The following is a 17,718-nucleotide window of genomic DNA, read 5'->3' as shown; positions in this document are numbered from 1 at the left end:
GCCCGGATCAGCACCGGTGATAACATCTACTGAGTTCTGTCCTACTACTGAACTACTTCACCCTAGGAACTCCCACTGCAAGCCAAAGTTTAACTTTTAGCTGGCATTTGGACAAAATATAAAGACAGTTGTCAGAAAATTAGATTAATTGGATTAAAAATATTCTACACAACATTTGTATGTCTGTTCTCTGATGCTGAACCCCCATAAACCGGTAAATACAATGAAAAGTGAACAGTTTTACCTTGGTTTAAATACTGTGCAGACAGAGGGAAAAAAAGGAATGCATAAATGTAATCCAAACAGTAGAACAGCTCACAACAATCATTCTGACACATTTCAGCCTAGAGTGGCCTTACGCCGGCCATAGATGGAGCAAATTTCTTTCCTGCAACCAAGGGACAATGGTTGCAGAAACAGTCTATGGCTGTCTTAAGTCAGTCTATCTCCTCTATGCATGTGATACAGGCTGACAGGAGCCTTGCTGAACACCAGAGACTCCCCGGAAATCTGGACAGGCTGTTAAGGTGCAGCAGAACTTGATTTTAACTTTTCAGATAGAGCATTTATTTAGTAAAGTCCATTCCAGAAAGCACAGCCAGATCCTGCACCACTTTGCAGAAAAAACAATGCCGTTAAATGGTTAATTCACTTTTTCAGAAAGAATGAACTGGTGAACCAACATCCTACACCCATCCCAACCACCACTTCGGTCCCTGCTATACTTGCTTCCAAGGGTGATGAGCTGTCAGTACCCACAAAGTCCATGTATTGGTCTGGGAATGTAAAATCCCAACTGTTCACCCCCTTCTTGCTTCTGATCCATCCCAGGGGCCCTGCAGAAAGGAGGGGAAGCGTTGCGATTTTACATTTCCCAGACAGCTAAGCTACACCAGCTGCATGGGCCCTGACAGCTCAGCACCCACCAAGAGGCAAGTACAGCAAGGACTGGAGGGAGGGGAGAGGGTGTTTGTTCACTTTATCAGAAAAAATGAAAAGGTGAGGTCACACTTTAAAAAGGATAAGTTCACCTTCTTCAGGGTGGAATATGTAACATGTTCCCAATGCAGCTGTTGCACCCCCCGCCACCCGCATGGGGATACATTCTCTGTACTAGCTGTCACTTATAGAAAACAGCACGGCTGTGAGAGGCTCTGTGTTCACAGTGTTCTGTGAAAGAATGAACTACAAGTTTGACATTCACTTGTAGTTCTCAATAAACCGCCATGGTAGTTCATGGATTCTTCCTGTCAGTATATCTGCTTGCCCGTATCTGCAGATTGCCAGTGCAATGCTTTAATAGACTCCTGCAACCAAAATAATAAATGCATTTTTTTTAACCTGCAAAAAATGTGCATTTATTTTTGGTCAAAAGGTGATCAAATCCTTTAAGCAATATACCCTGGTGTCTAGGGCCTACCCCATTATGCCTTTAGACAGTGGAAGATAAGTAGAACCCTGAAGTCATCACTATGCTTTAGCTAGGAAAGGGAGGGTCAATATACAGGATGCATGCTTAGAAAAATAGAGTGCTGCTGAATGAGGATCACATGCAGCTGGTATCAGGATAGATTTGGGTACCTATGCTACCGACATGCAAAAATACAGGTTGCTTACATGTAAGTTTTAGAATATAAACATAAGATTAAAATGCAGTTTATATTGCTTAAGAACCGACTAGAATTCACCATCCACCAGCACATTCTAAGATTTTATTTCCTTTTGGGATATTCTTTACAGGTTCTGTTACACAGCTAGTGTCATATTAAGGATTACCCAGTTCTAAAGCACTCATTTTTCATGCAGGGAGTGGCAAATAAAAAAAAAATTCTTTCAACAAACCAAAATTTGCAGCAACATGATTCAGGATCCAAAGATTTAATAATGCCCAGGGAGGAATGCTTTATTTGTACAAGCACGTCCCACTGAAGTTGAGAGCACAAACAGTTCAGAGCTCAAGGACAGCAAAAGGATTGTCTCATTCTTCAGTGCTCAGCTCTCAGCCTTAACGCTGGTGAGAAAAGGCAGACTTTTTCTTTAGAAGTCCCCCTATCAGCGACATTCATATGTTTCCTCTGCTAGTATAAATTTCCCTTTCCAGTTCAAGTTTAATAGTATGTACCAAGGATATAGACAAGAGTTCCCATGCTTCCTGCAATTCAAATACTTGAAACTGGCTCCTTGATCTTCTACAATAAAAAAAGGACAAAAAACCATGAAAAACAGCCAAAGGACAAGGCTTCCACAAGATTATGTGTGGCTGTCAGGCACAGTCTCCTGATACAATAGCTCATAATTGGCTGCATATCCTCTGCTAGTCACTTTAAAGATTGTGACTGCAGGTTCAATACACATAGCAACGTCACTGGGGCAGCAAGTGAGAGAGTCCACACAATGGAGCCATGGAGGGCAGTAAAAACTGGCAAAGGACCTACACCTTTCCCAATCCATCCAAAAACAGGTTTAGCTTAAATGAGGTATGCGATTCCCCCCCCCCCCATTATACTGACCTACGTGGATGCAGCATTGGTTCAATGCTGCATCTGTCCCCAGCTGGCCGCAAGTGTGAGAACTCAGCAATCACATGATCGCTGATCACTCACAGCCACTTTGAGCAGAGAGCGGGACTGTCAGTCACCGATGTCTGCTCGTTCCCCCTGCACTCACTGGAGCGCTGGGCTGTGGAGGGATCAGATGGCTCTGGCTCTCAGTGGCTCATTGAGAGGCCGAGCCAGGTGCCACTCCAGACTCTGGAGTGGATCCCAAGTTTAAAGTCAGGACCATTCCCCAGCCTGGACCAGCTGAGTGAAGTCAGCCGACAGTGGGCTTCAGACGGCTGTCAGCTGAGACGGTCACAGCAGTGCAGAATGAACTGCACTCCAGTGATCCACAAGAGAAGTACAGCTTTGGCTGTACTTCACCTTTAAATACATTTCCTGTGTGCCTGGAGAGGTCCACGATCTTCACATAAAGTGCTCTTAACGTGCTCAGCCAACATTTACCCATGGAGATTCATTTGAGAATTCAATGCGAGAACTTTGGCTGCCAATAAAGACCATCACATGGACTTTACCAGCATTCAGACTAGAGCTCTTTGCATATAGTGTATTCCTGGGACAACTGGGCTTCCCAGCAATGCAATGCCCTATACAGCAGAGCTCATGCCTGGAACAGGAGGAACAATAAAGGGGCAAAAGAAAAAGAAGGCAGAGCAACAGAGGTAGTAAACTCTGCTTTTGAAGATCTACATTCTCATCAGTCCCTGCCCTCAGGGAGCGTACAATCTAAAATCCCTAACTCACATTCATACATACACATACTAGGGCCAATTTAGACAGGAGCCAATTAACTTACCTTTGGAGGGTGGAAGGAAACCAGAGTACCTGGAGGAAACTCACGCCTGCACAGGGAGAACATGCAAATTCTAGTCAGGTGGTGCCGTGGTTGGGAACCAAATTAATTACCCTAGTACTGCCAGGCAGAAGTGCTAACCATTTAGCCACTGTGCCGCCTACTGTCCAGTCAAAAACTGGAGGGTCAAGACCTGGAAGTGTTAAGTGCATGCAGCAAAAAAAAAATTAGGTCTTCTGACCCAACACAAGACTGTGCAAATCTCATAACTGGATGAACAGAAATACAAATCTTTGGCAGGTAAGACAGCTTAATGTTATACATTTCATCTGTGCATTTATTGGTTTGTCTAGAGTTCAACTTTAAAGAAAAAGATCTATCAAGAATGGAATGCAATCAATGAATTACCAATGCCACCTAGCAAAACCGCAACTGTGCTATCCTCATCCTTGCCGCACTATTCCATCCACTGGACACCAGCAGTGGGGCATAATTCCTGCCAACACCACCAATGATGGGGCACTATCCCTCCCCTAGATACCAAAGATGGCATACTGTTTCTTCAACTAATACCAATGATGGGGTACTATCCCTCTTCCATCTGACCATCAGAGATACCCCCAATGATCACAAAGCTTGAGGCATGGTTTACTTCCACTGATGCCAGGACATTTTATACTTCCCATTGGCCAAAATTTGCCACCCCCAAAGTCTGAAGGACAGTAAACAGGTCCTTTATTAGAAAGTTTGGAGACCCTACTTTAGAGTCCACTCAATTTATCTCTACTAAACAAATAACCAGATCTCATATTGTGTGCATATCCTAAGGCATGTGTTGTATAACTTCTCTACTTGACGAATTACCATTTACATTTAAAATTTAAGATGCAGCATTGATTCTGACTGGGGAGAGTTTGCAGTTCTGCCCGGAGGCTTTACAAAAACGCTGCTCAATATAGCTGCAGGGGATTATGGGAAACCTGAAAATCAGATTAGGGCAAGTTAAGAGGGATTTAGTACTGTTGAAGCGTTGGTTTTTTTTTTTTTTTTGTTTACGGAAATCATTTCTACTTTACAGTGCACATTCTGCAATGAACTAAAAATTACCAGTTTTTTTAACTATACACAAACATAACATAAGATAGTCTTGTAAATATCATTAACACAGAAGCAGATATAAAATATGGTGCAGTCTCTGACTAGTATTAAAATAGTTCTAAAGCATAAAAACATTTTTTACCCTAATGCATTCTCTGCATCAAACTAAAAAATGTTTAGGTAGTATTGCCCCCTCTCCCCCAGGTATACGTACTTGAGCCCTCACTCGATTCAGTGCCGTGCCTGTCTGCAGTGGCTCTCCCCGCTCTCACAGACTTTGCTGAGGCAGCAGGAGGCATCAGATGTCAGTCAAATCTTGTGATGAGAGAGTGAGGGCAGGGTCGAGCCAAACTGCCTGTCTATAGACCAAGGCAGCGTGGCTTTGGATCGAGCCCACAGGTGTGCCACAATAGGAAGTGGGGGGGGGGGGAAGGGAAGAGGACTAGGGCTGCAATTAAGACTATTATGTGTATTTAAAAAATAAATAAATAATATAATTGACTTTTACAAATCACTGTAATACAAACACCTGTTAATTCTACCAGTAGGTTATTTTTTGCCTGTCCAGCAAATGTTCAGGCATAGAGTCAAGACAAACCATATTACACGGAGGAAGGGCCTACAAAATGTCCCCCCCACCCCATATGGTTTAAACCTTTTTCCCCCCAAAAAAATTGCTTACACCATAAGCGCTGTAATTGATATTTAATTTGTCTTTTACTAGAACTCCAATTAAAACTCCATCTCTTAGATTGTAAGCTCCCAGGATCAGGCCCTCCTATCCCTCTTGTATTGAACTGTATTGTTGCTGTATTGTCTCCCTTTATATTGTAAAGCGCTGAACAAACTGTCGGCGCTATAAATCCTGTATTATAAATAATAATGTCCATACTAGGCTCCTCTGTACATAGGGAGACAATGCAGGTGCAAGATTTCACTGAAGAACAAACCACACTGTTACCCTATACATCTACCGCCAGGATGAAAAGGTAATAACTACGTCACGGGGGTTGGATTAATGATAGTGACAGGCTGCACCATATATATCCCTCTTCATTTTGCCCATATCTATAAGGGAACAAGAAAATAAGCCAAGAGAATAGACATTGTCACTTTCAATGTCCAACACTGGTTAGATACAACCGAACAAATTTGCTTATTCACACAGCATATCAAGTAGCAGATCCATTAATATATAATGCGGCAGGCCTTGGCTTGCTCTAGTTTAATCCAGAGATAGATTTCCACAACACATGAAAGATATCGCAGATCAGACATTCAGGAGCAGCTCTCACCTCACATGTGGTGCCAGCATAGCCAGGAGGACAGCGGCAGTGGAAACCATTGACCAGATCGTCACACACGCCTCCGTTCTGACATGGGTTGCTGGCGCATTCATTTAATTCTATCTCACAGTTCTTCCCAACAAAGCCACGAGGGCAAATGCAGCGGTATCCGTTTATCTTGTCCTAGTAGAAAAAGAGTAGGATAAGCAATAATAACATGACAGTCTAATAATAAAGTGCTAAACCAACAAGTGAACTACTAGTAGGGCAGCTGTATCAATACCAATAATAATGAAGCCAAAGAAGAGACACAAGGCTTTGTAAGGTTTTATAGCACTGTATTTTGCTTACAATTTTGGCAAATAGGAAGAGTAACCAATGTGCTCTAAATGTTCAAAAAAGATTTCTCTGGACAGACAGCTCAATAAGCAATCAGAAAAATTGAAAACTGTTACTGTGGAAACACTTATGATAAAAGCAGGTGCCTGCTCATCTGGAAAAAAGCTGTGGGGGGTAAAACAATCATGAAAAAAGCCTCTAGGAAAGCTCCCCAGGGACAGCGGTATATAGCACCCCGCAAGGCATGTACCTGCTAATTAATCCAACATGTAGACACAAGAGGGGGGAAAATGGTTAGGAAAAATTCTAAAATTCTTTATTGGGATATCAAAATATAAAAATTCACATAAACCCTCTCCCCTAAATGTCAAAACCCCATTCCTTCTCCATCGGAATAACCATAAAGCAAGACAACGTTGTGTTAATTAAAGTAAGTCCAGACCTTTCCACAGTACACTGTGAATGAACAAAGCGGTCACCAAGGGTTAATTCCATTAGAGAGCCCCAGTCAAGGTGACTACTTCCACCCACCAATGATATGCAGAAAACAATACTGAAAAGTGAACACCTGATGATTAAAGCACTGCGGAAAATAGCATACCTAAATAACCACTCTTGTCTACTTGCATAAATACAAGAGCATGCTAAATATTGTCTTCAAAACAAAAGTCCATCTTATTAGGCTAACAAAAGTAAATATTTATGCTGCAAGCACAATTAGCCATGCCAATCTTGCTAATGTAATGGGAACCTTCTAGGCCTGAAATACAAAAGCCACTATTGCCAACTTGGTTTAGAGTTGTATCCTTCACTCAACTAATTTGTAAGTTATCTACCTCAAATCAGTCGTTGAGTTGCAGCTCATTTATTCAAAAGTCAAGCAAAAATAAAAGGATGAAGACGCAGAGACGGCAAAAACAAGGTGGAAACAGCAGCATCCATATTTGTATGCTGCAGGATCTCATTAAGTGATGTTTATTCTTCATTTAAAACATACTGTGATAAATAATTGGCCACCACAAAAATGTGCAAATGTTTTGATAGATGATCACCAAGAAAGGTCCAGCAACATTGGACCAACAGAACAAGTGAAGTCTTTAAGTATCAGCAGATTGCAGCACTGGCTATCTATTCTCACGATAAGAAGCGGTAAGCCATGTTCGATATTGGGAGGCAGACCGCTAGATTATGCCCCTGCCAGAGGTATGGGCCTGCTCAATCCTCTCCAACCATTGAAACAAATGCACAGAGAAGCTTGCAAGTACATGTTTATGGAAAAAAGTGAAGGGGAAGTCTTTAATGAGCCAGATCTTGCACATACATAGGGCTACATTCTGTTTTCTTTGAAAAGCAGCCATAGCTTTAGTAGAAAGGCCTGCTCTTTGCCAGCATGCTGTACACAAGAACCCTTGTTCTCTTTTTAGAAAGCAGTTGCTTTTCCACAGAGATCCAACATGCCTCCGTTAGCACTTACAACTCAGCAATCAGTCAAGTCAATGCTCTCTGCTGACTGGAGAATTCCAACTCACTCAGGTTGGAGGTATGTTGGACCTTTACAGAAAGACAACTGCACCAGTCAAAGCAAGAGTCCTTGTCGTCCTCTGCAGCATGCTGGCAGGGGACAGGCCTTTCTACTCAGGCTGTGGCAGCTTTCCAAAGAGAAACTGAATATCTTTGTTTTTAGGAAACTAATGTATTTAGCTTATACAAAGTTCTGCTGGAGTTATTAGTGTTGTGGCACAAATAATTTGACGTCATAGTGTTGGACTTATTAATGTAGTGTGCCACAAATAAGTGCTAAATGTTGTGTGCCATCAAGAAGAGATGAAAAACTCACCTTGCAAATGCCTCCATTTTGACACTGGCCACGGCATTCATTAATATCTACAAACAAAATATATTCTTATAGCATAGTTCTACAATTCCCCCTCCCAAAAACACAAACAAAAACAGATATCAGAGAGGAAGTAACAGGGCTGAAAGACCCTAGAGCCTTCAAATCATTGAGGGACTTTATGTTCCAGGCATGCTCTTGCAAAGAACATTGGGACTTCGTTCCAAAATGACTGGAAGGCTTTCAGGCTTGTCGAAAGTATGAAAAATTAGATCAGTTTAGTTCTTTGCACATTTTAATTATTAAACAGATTACATTTGTAAACTGGTTGACAGCTAAGAAACAACATTTACATTGTGGGTTTTTCATATATATGAATGGATAGAAAAGTTAGCTACAAATGAACCATTAAATACTAACTGATGTGACAGTTAATTCCTGTCCATCCTGGAATGCAGACACAGTAATATCCACCAATCAGATTTCTGCAAGAATAAGCATTAAAACAGGGTTTTCCCTCACACTCATTAGCATCTGTGAAACGAGACAAGAAAAAGAAATAAATAAAACACACCATAAGCAGCATCCCAAACACCAAGCAGATTTCACCAACAGATTAAATGCTAGTTACAGATTACTACTATACATGCAGACAATGTATACATAATCATGCTACCCACTGTATTAGCAGTATACAGGATCTAGCAAATTCATGCTGGGTTAATTAAAACCAAAGTCCAATACTAAAAAAAAAAATCTATAGGAGTGACCAGAGAGCTACTTGCACTACCTGCCTGAACAAACCTGGTAAGATTATAGAAAGTGTACATAAAGCCATAAAAAAAAAACCTTGCCATCTTTTTAAATGTTCATCTAGGAGATATACACTATATTGCCAAAAGTATTGGGACACCCCTCCAAATCATTGGATTCAAGTGTTCCAATCACCTCCATGGCCACAGGTGTATATCAAGTATCAAGCACCTAGGCATGCAGACTGCTTCTACAAACATTTGCGAAAAAGAATGGATCGCTCTCAGGAGCTTTGGGAATTCAAGTATGGCACTGCAATAGGTTGCCACCTGTTCAAGTCAATCCGTGAAATTTCCTTGCTACTAAAGATTCTACAGTCAACTGTTAGTGGTATTATAACAAAGTGGAAGCAACTGGGAACAGCAACTCAGCCATGATGTGGTAGGCTCCATAAAATGAGAGCGTGGGGCCAGCGCACGCTGAAGCGCACAGTGCGCAGAAGTCACCAACTGTCTGCAGAGTCAATAACTAAAGACCTCCAAACATTGTTTGGCCTTCAGATTAGCAAAACAGATAGCTTCATGGAATGGGTTTCCATGGCCGAGCAGCTGCATCCAAACCTTCCATCACCAAGTGCAATGCAAAGCGTTGGATGCAGTGGTATAAAGCACGTCGCAATTGGACTCTAGAGAAGTGTACACAAGCTCTCTGGAGTGACAAATCATGCTCCTCTGTCTGGCAATCTGATGGACATGTCTGGGTTTGACAGTTGCCAGGAGAACCCTACTTGCCTGGCTGCATTGTGCCAAGTGTAAAGTTTGGTGGAGGGGGGTTATGGTGTGCGGTTGTTTTTCAGGGGTTGGGCTTGGCCCATTAGTTTCAGTGAAGGGAACTCTTAAGGCATCAGCATACCAAGACATTTTGGACAATTTCATGCTCCCAATTTTGTGGGAACAGTTTGGGGATGGCCCCTTCCTGTTTTAACATGACTGCACACCAGTGCGCAAAGCAAGGTCCATAAAAGACATGGATGAGCGAGTTTGGGGTGGAGGAACTTGACTGGCCTGCACAAAGTCCGGATCTCAACCCTATAAAACACCTTTGGGATGAATTAGAGCAAAACAGAGCCCGGCCTTTTCATCCCACATCAGTGTCTGACCTCACAAATGCGCTTCTGGAAGAATGGTCAAACATTCCCATAGACACACTCCTAAACCTTGTGGACAGCCATCCCAGAAGAGTTGAAGCTGTTATAGCTGCAAAGGGCGGGGCCAACTCAATATTGAACCCTACGGACTAAGACTGGGATGCCATTAAAGTTCATGTGCTTGTAAAGGCAGGTGGGACACATTTGGAAATGCAGTGTACCTTCGCATCCTGTCCCAGAGATTGGTCATTTTGCATTATTTTCGGTTTCTGTGACAGTATTCCCTATCACTTTCTGTACCAGAAACATTTGACTTCAAAACCCAAAAAATGTTTTGGTTTTACATACACTTCTGTGATGGCTTTACACCTGAGCATTCACAATTTAATGCATAATGACAAGCGTTGCAATATGTGTTTTGGGGTGTTTGCTATTCATTCCTAACTGGCCCCCAATGCACATGCATGCAGTAATCAGTGCACCTGACCCATTAATATACCAAATGCATATATGTGAAAATACATGTGTTGGGATGGAGTAATAAAAAAAACAAAACAATGAAGGAACTTTTTTTCTGGCATGTGGATGAATGTTGAGGACTAAAAATAATGGGCAAATGCAACATGTGTAAGCAACAAAAAATGCACACAGCAAAAGGTTAATGGGCCATAAAGACATATTTCAACCTATTGCAAACAGATGCTCTACTACAGGGTTATGCCAATCAATGGTGTCATTAAATAAGTGTGGATTTCCATAATTTCTACAACAATGTCTAGAACCAAACTGACCAGGAAATATTAGGGCCGCAGTGCAAGAGCAAGAAAAAGAGTGCACCTCTGGCCACATCCTATATAATTTTAGTAAGATAAGACTATTTAATCCATCATAGCCCAAATGGAAGAAAGTTGGGTGGGCTTAGCCAAAGTAAAATGAAAAAAAAAAAAAAAACCCAACCACAAGTAACTCTGCTACAGAAAAAAAAAGAAAAAAAATGGAGCAACACAACATGAAAAACGCCCACCACCATTTATGTTAAAGGTCAATAAAACCATCACCATTGTTAAGCAAATGCAAATACGCACATTATAGAAGTGTTAATAAAGAACCCGTAAACTGCATCTAGGATTGGACTCTAAGGCCAAAAAAAATTTAAGCAGCAATATGTTGCTACCTAGCGCAAGCAATCAGATCTGCATTGGTCTGACTTCAGCACAAAGAATCTGAATGGTTTTTTTTTCTAGGCAGTTAAGAGTTAAGAATGCTTGAGAAGTAACAGAGCCAATGGTTTTCTGATTGGTTGCTAAAGTAAACTGCGCTCAAACATTGTCAATGACAAATTAAGGCCTAAAAGTGTGTTTTTTTCTATCCGATAAACAAATCTACAATAAAACGTTTTCGCAGTGGTGATCTGTGATGTGTCCTCATCAAAATGGCTATATAGTACATTTAGAGTAACAGTAGAATGTCACAGAAACTACTATGGCCTTCCAGGAATGACTTACCCAGCTGACAGGTGGTTCCAGCCCACTGTGGAGGACAAAGGCACTCAAAGCCATTAATGAGGTTTTTACAGATTCCTCCACTCGCACAAGGGTTAGACTCACATTCATCAATGTCTGAAAAGAGGATGGAAAAATAGTTACACAAAATAGACACAGACAATGATGCATTTGTATCCAACAACAGATCTTTTTTAGGTTATTTGCTAATTAGTAAAACATTTCTGGATCAAATATAATTACCTTAACAGTTTTTTTCCCTGTAGAAACACTAAGCCAGAATATGCACCTGAGCGCTTTTTCAATTTGCACTGAATCTGCACTCCGGTTGTACCGCATATATGAACAGGCACAATAGAAACCAATGTTATTTCACATGTCCTGCAAACTGGATGTGGTTCAAAATGCATTCAATTCGGCTCTCAATCTTCTCTTCAACCTCTGGCTAAAGAAAAATAATGGCCGCAAACCCTCTCTTTATGAGGTCATTGTAAAATGCATCAGCATTTACATTTTACTATGTGTTGTTGGGCAGGCAGCTTGATAGAAACCTACCATGGGTAAATGCATGAAAAGATTTTAACCCAATAAGCAAATGTTTTGCTTAACTCCTCCAGCAAGCAATATTATTATTACTACAGGTACTTGTATAGCGCCGTCAATTTACGCAGCGCTTTACATATATATTGTACATTCACATCAGTCCCTAACCCTCAAGGAGCGTACAATCTAAGGTCCCTAACTTACATTCATACATACATATACTAGGGGCAATTTAGACAGGATCCAATTAACCTACCAGCCTGTCTTTGGAGTGTGGAAGGAAACCGGAGTAACCGGAGGAAACCCACACAGGCACAGGGAGAACATGCAAACTCAAGGCAGGAGGTGCCGTGGCTGGGATTCGAACCAACGACCCTAGTACTGCCAGGCGGAAGTGCTAACCATTTAGCCACTGTGCTGCTCATAAACATATATGCAAAATGAAAGGGGGGGGGGAGCGGCTAATTTTTACAGGTACTCAAACAGTGGATTACATAACTATTGTACATTCACATCAATACCTACTCTCAGGGGCTTACAATCTCAGACCCCCAGCTTACATTCATACATATATTAGGGGCAATTTAGAAAGAAGCCAATTAATCTCATCAGGTAAATTATTGGAGTGTGTGAGGACACTGGAGTACCCAGAGGAAACTCATGCAGGCACAGGAAGAATCAAACTCTAGGTAGGTAGTGTCATGGTTGGGATTCGAACAGGGGCGGACTGACAACTCATGGGGCCCCTGGGCAATAGGGGATCATGGGGCCCCTGGGCAATAGGGGATCATGGGGCCCCTGTGCCCTTGCCCAAACTCAAAAAAGCCTATGAAAAAGGTACCAGGGGCATCTCATGGGGCCCCCTACTGACCCTGGGCCCTCAGGCAGTGCCCAAGTTTCCAAATGGTCAGTCCGCCCCTGGATTCAAACCAACAACCCTAGTACTGTTAGGTGAAGTGCTACCCATTTAGCCATTGTGCTGCCCACTAGATAGTTTGCCCATTCACAAGTCAGGCCCACTGGTAAACGGCTTCAGAGAAAATTTTTAAAACTACAAAGGGTGAATAATTTGTCAGTTTTCAGGGAGAATGTAAACCTAATTATTTACTTGGAACACACTTGGCACCTGTGTGTTTGCTGACAACTACTTCAAATCACTAAGCACACGTGATTTAGCCAGATAAGTAGCAGGGTACCCAAAAGTCAGACCAGGAGGCAGCAAAAACTAATCCAAGGTGAAAAAAAAAAACCCAAAACATACCAATAGCACAGGTGGGTCCAGTCCAACCAGGAGGGCAATGGCACTCAAATCCAGTAGAGACTTCATGACAGATGCCATCATTTGCGCAAGGGTTGGAAGCACAGGCATGTTCCGCTACAAAATGCAACAAAAAAACCCAAAAATTTGTGTATTGCTTTCCAATTTAAAGGGAAAAAAAACAAAACAAAAAACAAACTTGGCGAGGTATGTAACAAAGATGCCCATGCATTAATATTCAAATGTTGAGGGGACAAGGCTTTCAAGTATTAGTAAAAATAAATAAATATTTGTACAAATACAATGTTTGGAGTCCTACATTATTCTTTCAACACCACTCTCAAAAACAAGAAGAAAAAAAAAAATATTTACAAAAGAAAGCAGGTAGTGCATTTGCTTTTCTTACCTATTTCACAGTTCTTCCCTGAATAGCCATCCATACACGCACAGTGATATCTGTCAGGTTCTGTATTCATGCATGTTCCACCATTTAAACATGGATGATGAGTTCCACAGTAGTTCAGATCTGAAAGCCAAAATGAAAAAAAAAAAAAAAAAAAGCTTTAGATTTTTGTACGCTGAATCATACTACAGCAGGTTAAAGGATAACATATGAAATCTACTTCGTTACCACGGCCAACAAATCCAGTGTACATATACTTGACCTCTAACAGATCAAAGTTACGTACGTAAAGTTATTCTGTGGATGAATTAAGAGTTAACAAAACTGCATTGTGGGTAATGGCTAGCTACTGTTAACCTGGATGATGTCCAAGAGATTTAATACCTGCCGCAGGCCAAAACAAACTACAGCATATACAATAAAAAAGTCATACATTGATATTTATTACTGTATTAGTATTTTCCCTTAAAGTCTCAGTTAAGGAATGAAAAAAACAAAAAAAACACAAACAAAAAGACCAATATGAACACAAAACCACAATTTTTCCAGCCTTCAAATTGTAAAACAAGCCTAAAAAGAGAACAGATCTGCAAAAATGTGCATTTCTTTAGTCTGTCACGCTGTAAACAACGTCAATGGCTTAGAGATGCTCCAGTTACAGCAGACTGTCCTAAAGTGTCCTAAAGAGCAGGGCCCTCGAACCCCTCGTGTTTTGTCTTGTTACTGTATTGTCTCATGTACTGTCCCCCACTATAATGTACAGAGCTGAGCAAACCTTTTGGCACTATATAAATAATGTATAATAATAAAGTTATCACTTGTTGGCTTGACAACTTATGCTTTTCATGTGTTCACAAAAAGCAACAGTAAATAGGGGGTTGAGGAAAGGTTGGGAAGTGCTTTACATTACCATATTCGGTGGGGGGAGATTAAGTCCGCAATATGCTGCGCCACTTGTCTGCAAAGAGGTCATTTAAAACTGCTGCAGATATGGGAGACAATTTGCTGTGCTCAAACACATATAGGGTGTCCCAACAAAAAATAAAAAAAACACAATTTGAATTCTTATAACGTCAGTATTTATTACCAGTCTACTTTCAAATTTTAAAAGGAAAATACGTAATTTTTTCTTCTATACAGAAGAGTCTGGTTCAATTAACTAAATGAATACATTCACCAGCACACCACAGAGCTTAAAAAAAAATGTCCAAATGTTTTGGAACCGTGCAGGACACATTCGTCACGAAGAGGTCCTGCGTGGCTCCGAAACGTTGCACTGTCTGTTGTGATGTGATCATTCTCCAAAAAATATTTGGACATTGACGATCCATGGTGAGCTGGTGAAAATATGCATTTGATCTCTGAGGTTTCCAGTTCCAGCTGGTTGTAGCTGCAGCACCCGTTATTCCTAAATCTAGGAAGGTGTGCAATGGGATTAATCAATACTACTTGGTTCAATTAACCACCACAATTGCACTTATTGGGAACCTCAGAGTCCATACATTATGGAAGAACATCATGGTACTTTAGCAGACGTGATAGTGTGGCTTGCATGGAATTGGAAATTTTTTTTTTTTTTTTAAAAAGGTATTGTACCTGGTGCATTTTACTTGAATTTGTTGTTACAATCTCTCATGCCACATATTCAAAAAGATTTTGAAAATGAGGACTATTCTCTCCAAGAAGATGGGGCGCCCCACATTACCATTGTGATGTAAGGGCCAATCTTGACGAGAATCTGCCAAATGGATGGAATGGGCAAAGATGTTCAGTAGAATCATCACTGTACTTATCAAACCTCACACTACTAGACTTTTATTGGGGATTTCTAAAAAGAAAGTTAATTCGTCAAAAGGTTGCCGTTTTTGTAGAATAAAAAGAGTAGCCATTGAAAGAGAATACGCTCAAATCGCAAACAAAAATGACACTATGTTTAGGATTCAACTGCTTCATGTTCTCAGCAATGCCTGGATCAGAGTGGTCATCAGTTAGGTAACAGGTGCCAAGTATAAAAAAAAAAAAAAAAGTACATTAATGTATTTTTTTTTAAACTGTATTGTAATAAATGCTGACTTTAAAATCAAATTGTATATACTTTGAGACATTGGGGAAAATTATTTGATCCCCTGCAGATTTTGTAAGTTTGCCCACTTATAAAGAAATGAAGGGTCTATAACAGGCATCACTAAATGGCGGACCGTGGACCGCAAACAGACTGAACGACAATCCTAGACACTTAGCTGCCTAGATGTCCTCTGCAGCAGATATCCTTCTACCCACCCCCCTCAGCATTCATCTTTATAGAAGGCACGGCATGTCCAACTAACAGGCAGGAGCTATCCAACTTTTCAAGTTAACAAGCTGGTGATTGGTTGCTAGGCTTTACTAGAAAGCAATCACCTGCCTGTTGCCATGAAAAGCATGTCCCACCCTCTTTCCAGGCATGCTGTGCCTTCTGCCTTTGTATACAGGGGACTGGGCTGCAAGGAAGGAAGGGGAGGGGGCAGGGTGGGCTGTGATGGGGCCTAGTATACAAAAATGGGGGGTTGTAAAAGGGACTGCGGTTCAAGGGGGGACTGAGATGCAAGTAAAGGGGGTCTGTAAAGGGCACTGGGTGCAGGGAAGGGGGGCTGTGAAGTGGACTGGAGTACAAGGAAGGGGGGCTGTGAAGGGGACTGGGGTGCAAGGAAGGGAGGAACTGTGAAGGAGACAGATGTAAGTAAAGAGGGGTAGTAAAAGGGACTTGGGTGCAAGTAAGGGGGGGGGGTCTGTGAAGGGGACTGAGGTGCAAGAAAGGATGCAAAGAGGAGTGGGGTACAAGGAAGGGGGGCCGTGATGGGGACCGGATTGCAAGGAAGGGGGGCCGTGATGGGGACCGGATTGCAAGGAAGGGGGGCCGTGATGGGGACCGGATTGCAAGGAAGGGGGGCCGTGATGGGGACCGGATTGCAAGGAAGGGGGGCCGTGATGGGGACCGGATTGCAAGGAAGGGGGGCCGTGATGGGGACCGGATTGCAAGGAAGGGGGGCCGTGATGGGGACCGGATTGCAAGGAAGGGGGGCCGTGATGGGGACCGGATTGCAAGGAAGGGGGGCCGTGATGGGGACCGGATTGCAAGGAAGGGGGGCCGTGATGGGGACCGGATTGCAAGGAAGGGGGGCCGTGATGGGGACCGGATTGCAAGGAAGGGGGGCCGTGATGGGGACCGGATTGCAAGGAAGGGGGGCCGTGATGGGGACCGGATTGCAAGGAAGGGGGGCCGTGATGGGGACCGGAGTGCAAGGAAGGGGGGCCGTGATGGGGACCGGAGTGCAAGGAAGGGGGGCCGTGATGGGGACCGGAGTGCAAGGAAGGGGGGCCGTGATGGGGACCGGAGTGCAAGGAAGGGGAGCCGTGATGGGGACCGGAGTGCAAGGAAGGGGGGCCGTGATGGGGACCGGAGTGCAAGGAAGGGGGGCCGTGATGGGGACCGGAGTGCAAGGAAGGGGGGCCGTGATGGGGACCGGAGTGCAAGGAAGGGGGGCCGTGATGGGGACCGGAGTGCAAGGAAGGGGGGCCGTGATGGGGACCGGAGTGCAAGGAAGGGGGGCCGTGATGGGGACCGGAGTGCAAGGAAGGGGGGCCGTGATGGGGACCGGAGTGCAAGGAAGGGGGGCCGTGATGGGGACCGGAGTGCAAGGAAGGGGGGCCGTGATGGGGACCGGAGTGCAAGGAAGGGGGGCCGTGATGGGGACCGGAGTGCAAGGAAAGGGGGCCGTGATGGGGACCGGAGTGCAAGGAAAGGGGGCCGTGATGGGGACCGGAGTGCAAGGAAAGGGGGCCGTGATGGGGACCGGAGTGCAAGGAAAGGGGGCCGTGATGGGGACCGGAGTGCAAGGAAAGGGGGCCGTGATGGGGACCGGAGTGCAAGGAAAGGGGGCCGTGATGGGGACCGGAGTGCAAGGAAAGGGGGCCGTGATGGGGACCGGAGTGCAAGGAAAGGGGGCCGTGATGGGGACCGGAGTGCAAGGAAAGGGGGCCGTGATGGGGACTGGAGTGCAAGGAAGGGGGGCCGTGATGGGGACTGGAGTGCAAGGAAGGGGGGCCGTGATGGGGACTGGAGTGCAAGGAAGGGGGGCCGTGATGGGGACTGGAGTGCAAGGAAGGGGGGCTGTGATGGGGACTGGAGTGCAAGGAAGGGGGGCTGTGATGTAAAGGGGTGACA

General features: G+C 43.5%; 1 protein-coding gene across 2 annotated transcripts in view; it reads right to left on the bottom strand.

Moving 5' to 3' along the window:
• The window catches only part of JAG2 (jagged canonical Notch ligand 2), a 121,120-nt gene that overhangs the window by 26,102 nt on the left and 77,300 nt on the right, over positions 1 to 17,718 (bottom strand). The window contains exons 7-12 of one of the 2 annotated variants that reach the window (XM_089687517.1): positions 13,518 to 13,637; positions 13,115 to 13,228; positions 11,314 to 11,427; positions 8,329 to 8,442; positions 7,912 to 7,958; positions 5,745 to 5,918 (exon numbers count right to left, since the gene is read on the bottom strand). In XM_089687517.1, the coding sequence (XP_089543643.1) occupies positions 5,745 to 5,918; positions 7,912 to 7,958; positions 8,329 to 8,442; positions 11,314 to 11,427; positions 13,115 to 13,228; positions 13,518 to 13,637 (683 nt within the window). The remainder of the gene's footprint in view (positions 1 to 5,744; positions 5,919 to 7,911; positions 7,959 to 8,328; positions 8,443 to 11,313; positions 11,428 to 13,114; positions 13,229 to 13,517; positions 13,638 to 17,718) is intronic. The other variant, XM_089687518.1, reaches the window with a different exon arrangement.

This window comes from Staurois parvus, unplaced genomic scaffold (genome assembly GCF_062004578.1).
Source record: "Staurois parvus isolate SC_StPar_1 unplaced genomic scaffold, SC_StPar_1.0 ptg000426l, whole genome shotgun sequence".
Classification (NCBI taxonomy): Eukaryota; Metazoa; Chordata; class Amphibia; order Anura; family Ranidae; genus Staurois; species Staurois parvus.
Note: the sequence above shows the minus strand (reverse complement) of the source record. Positions and strands in the feature narration are given on the sequence as shown.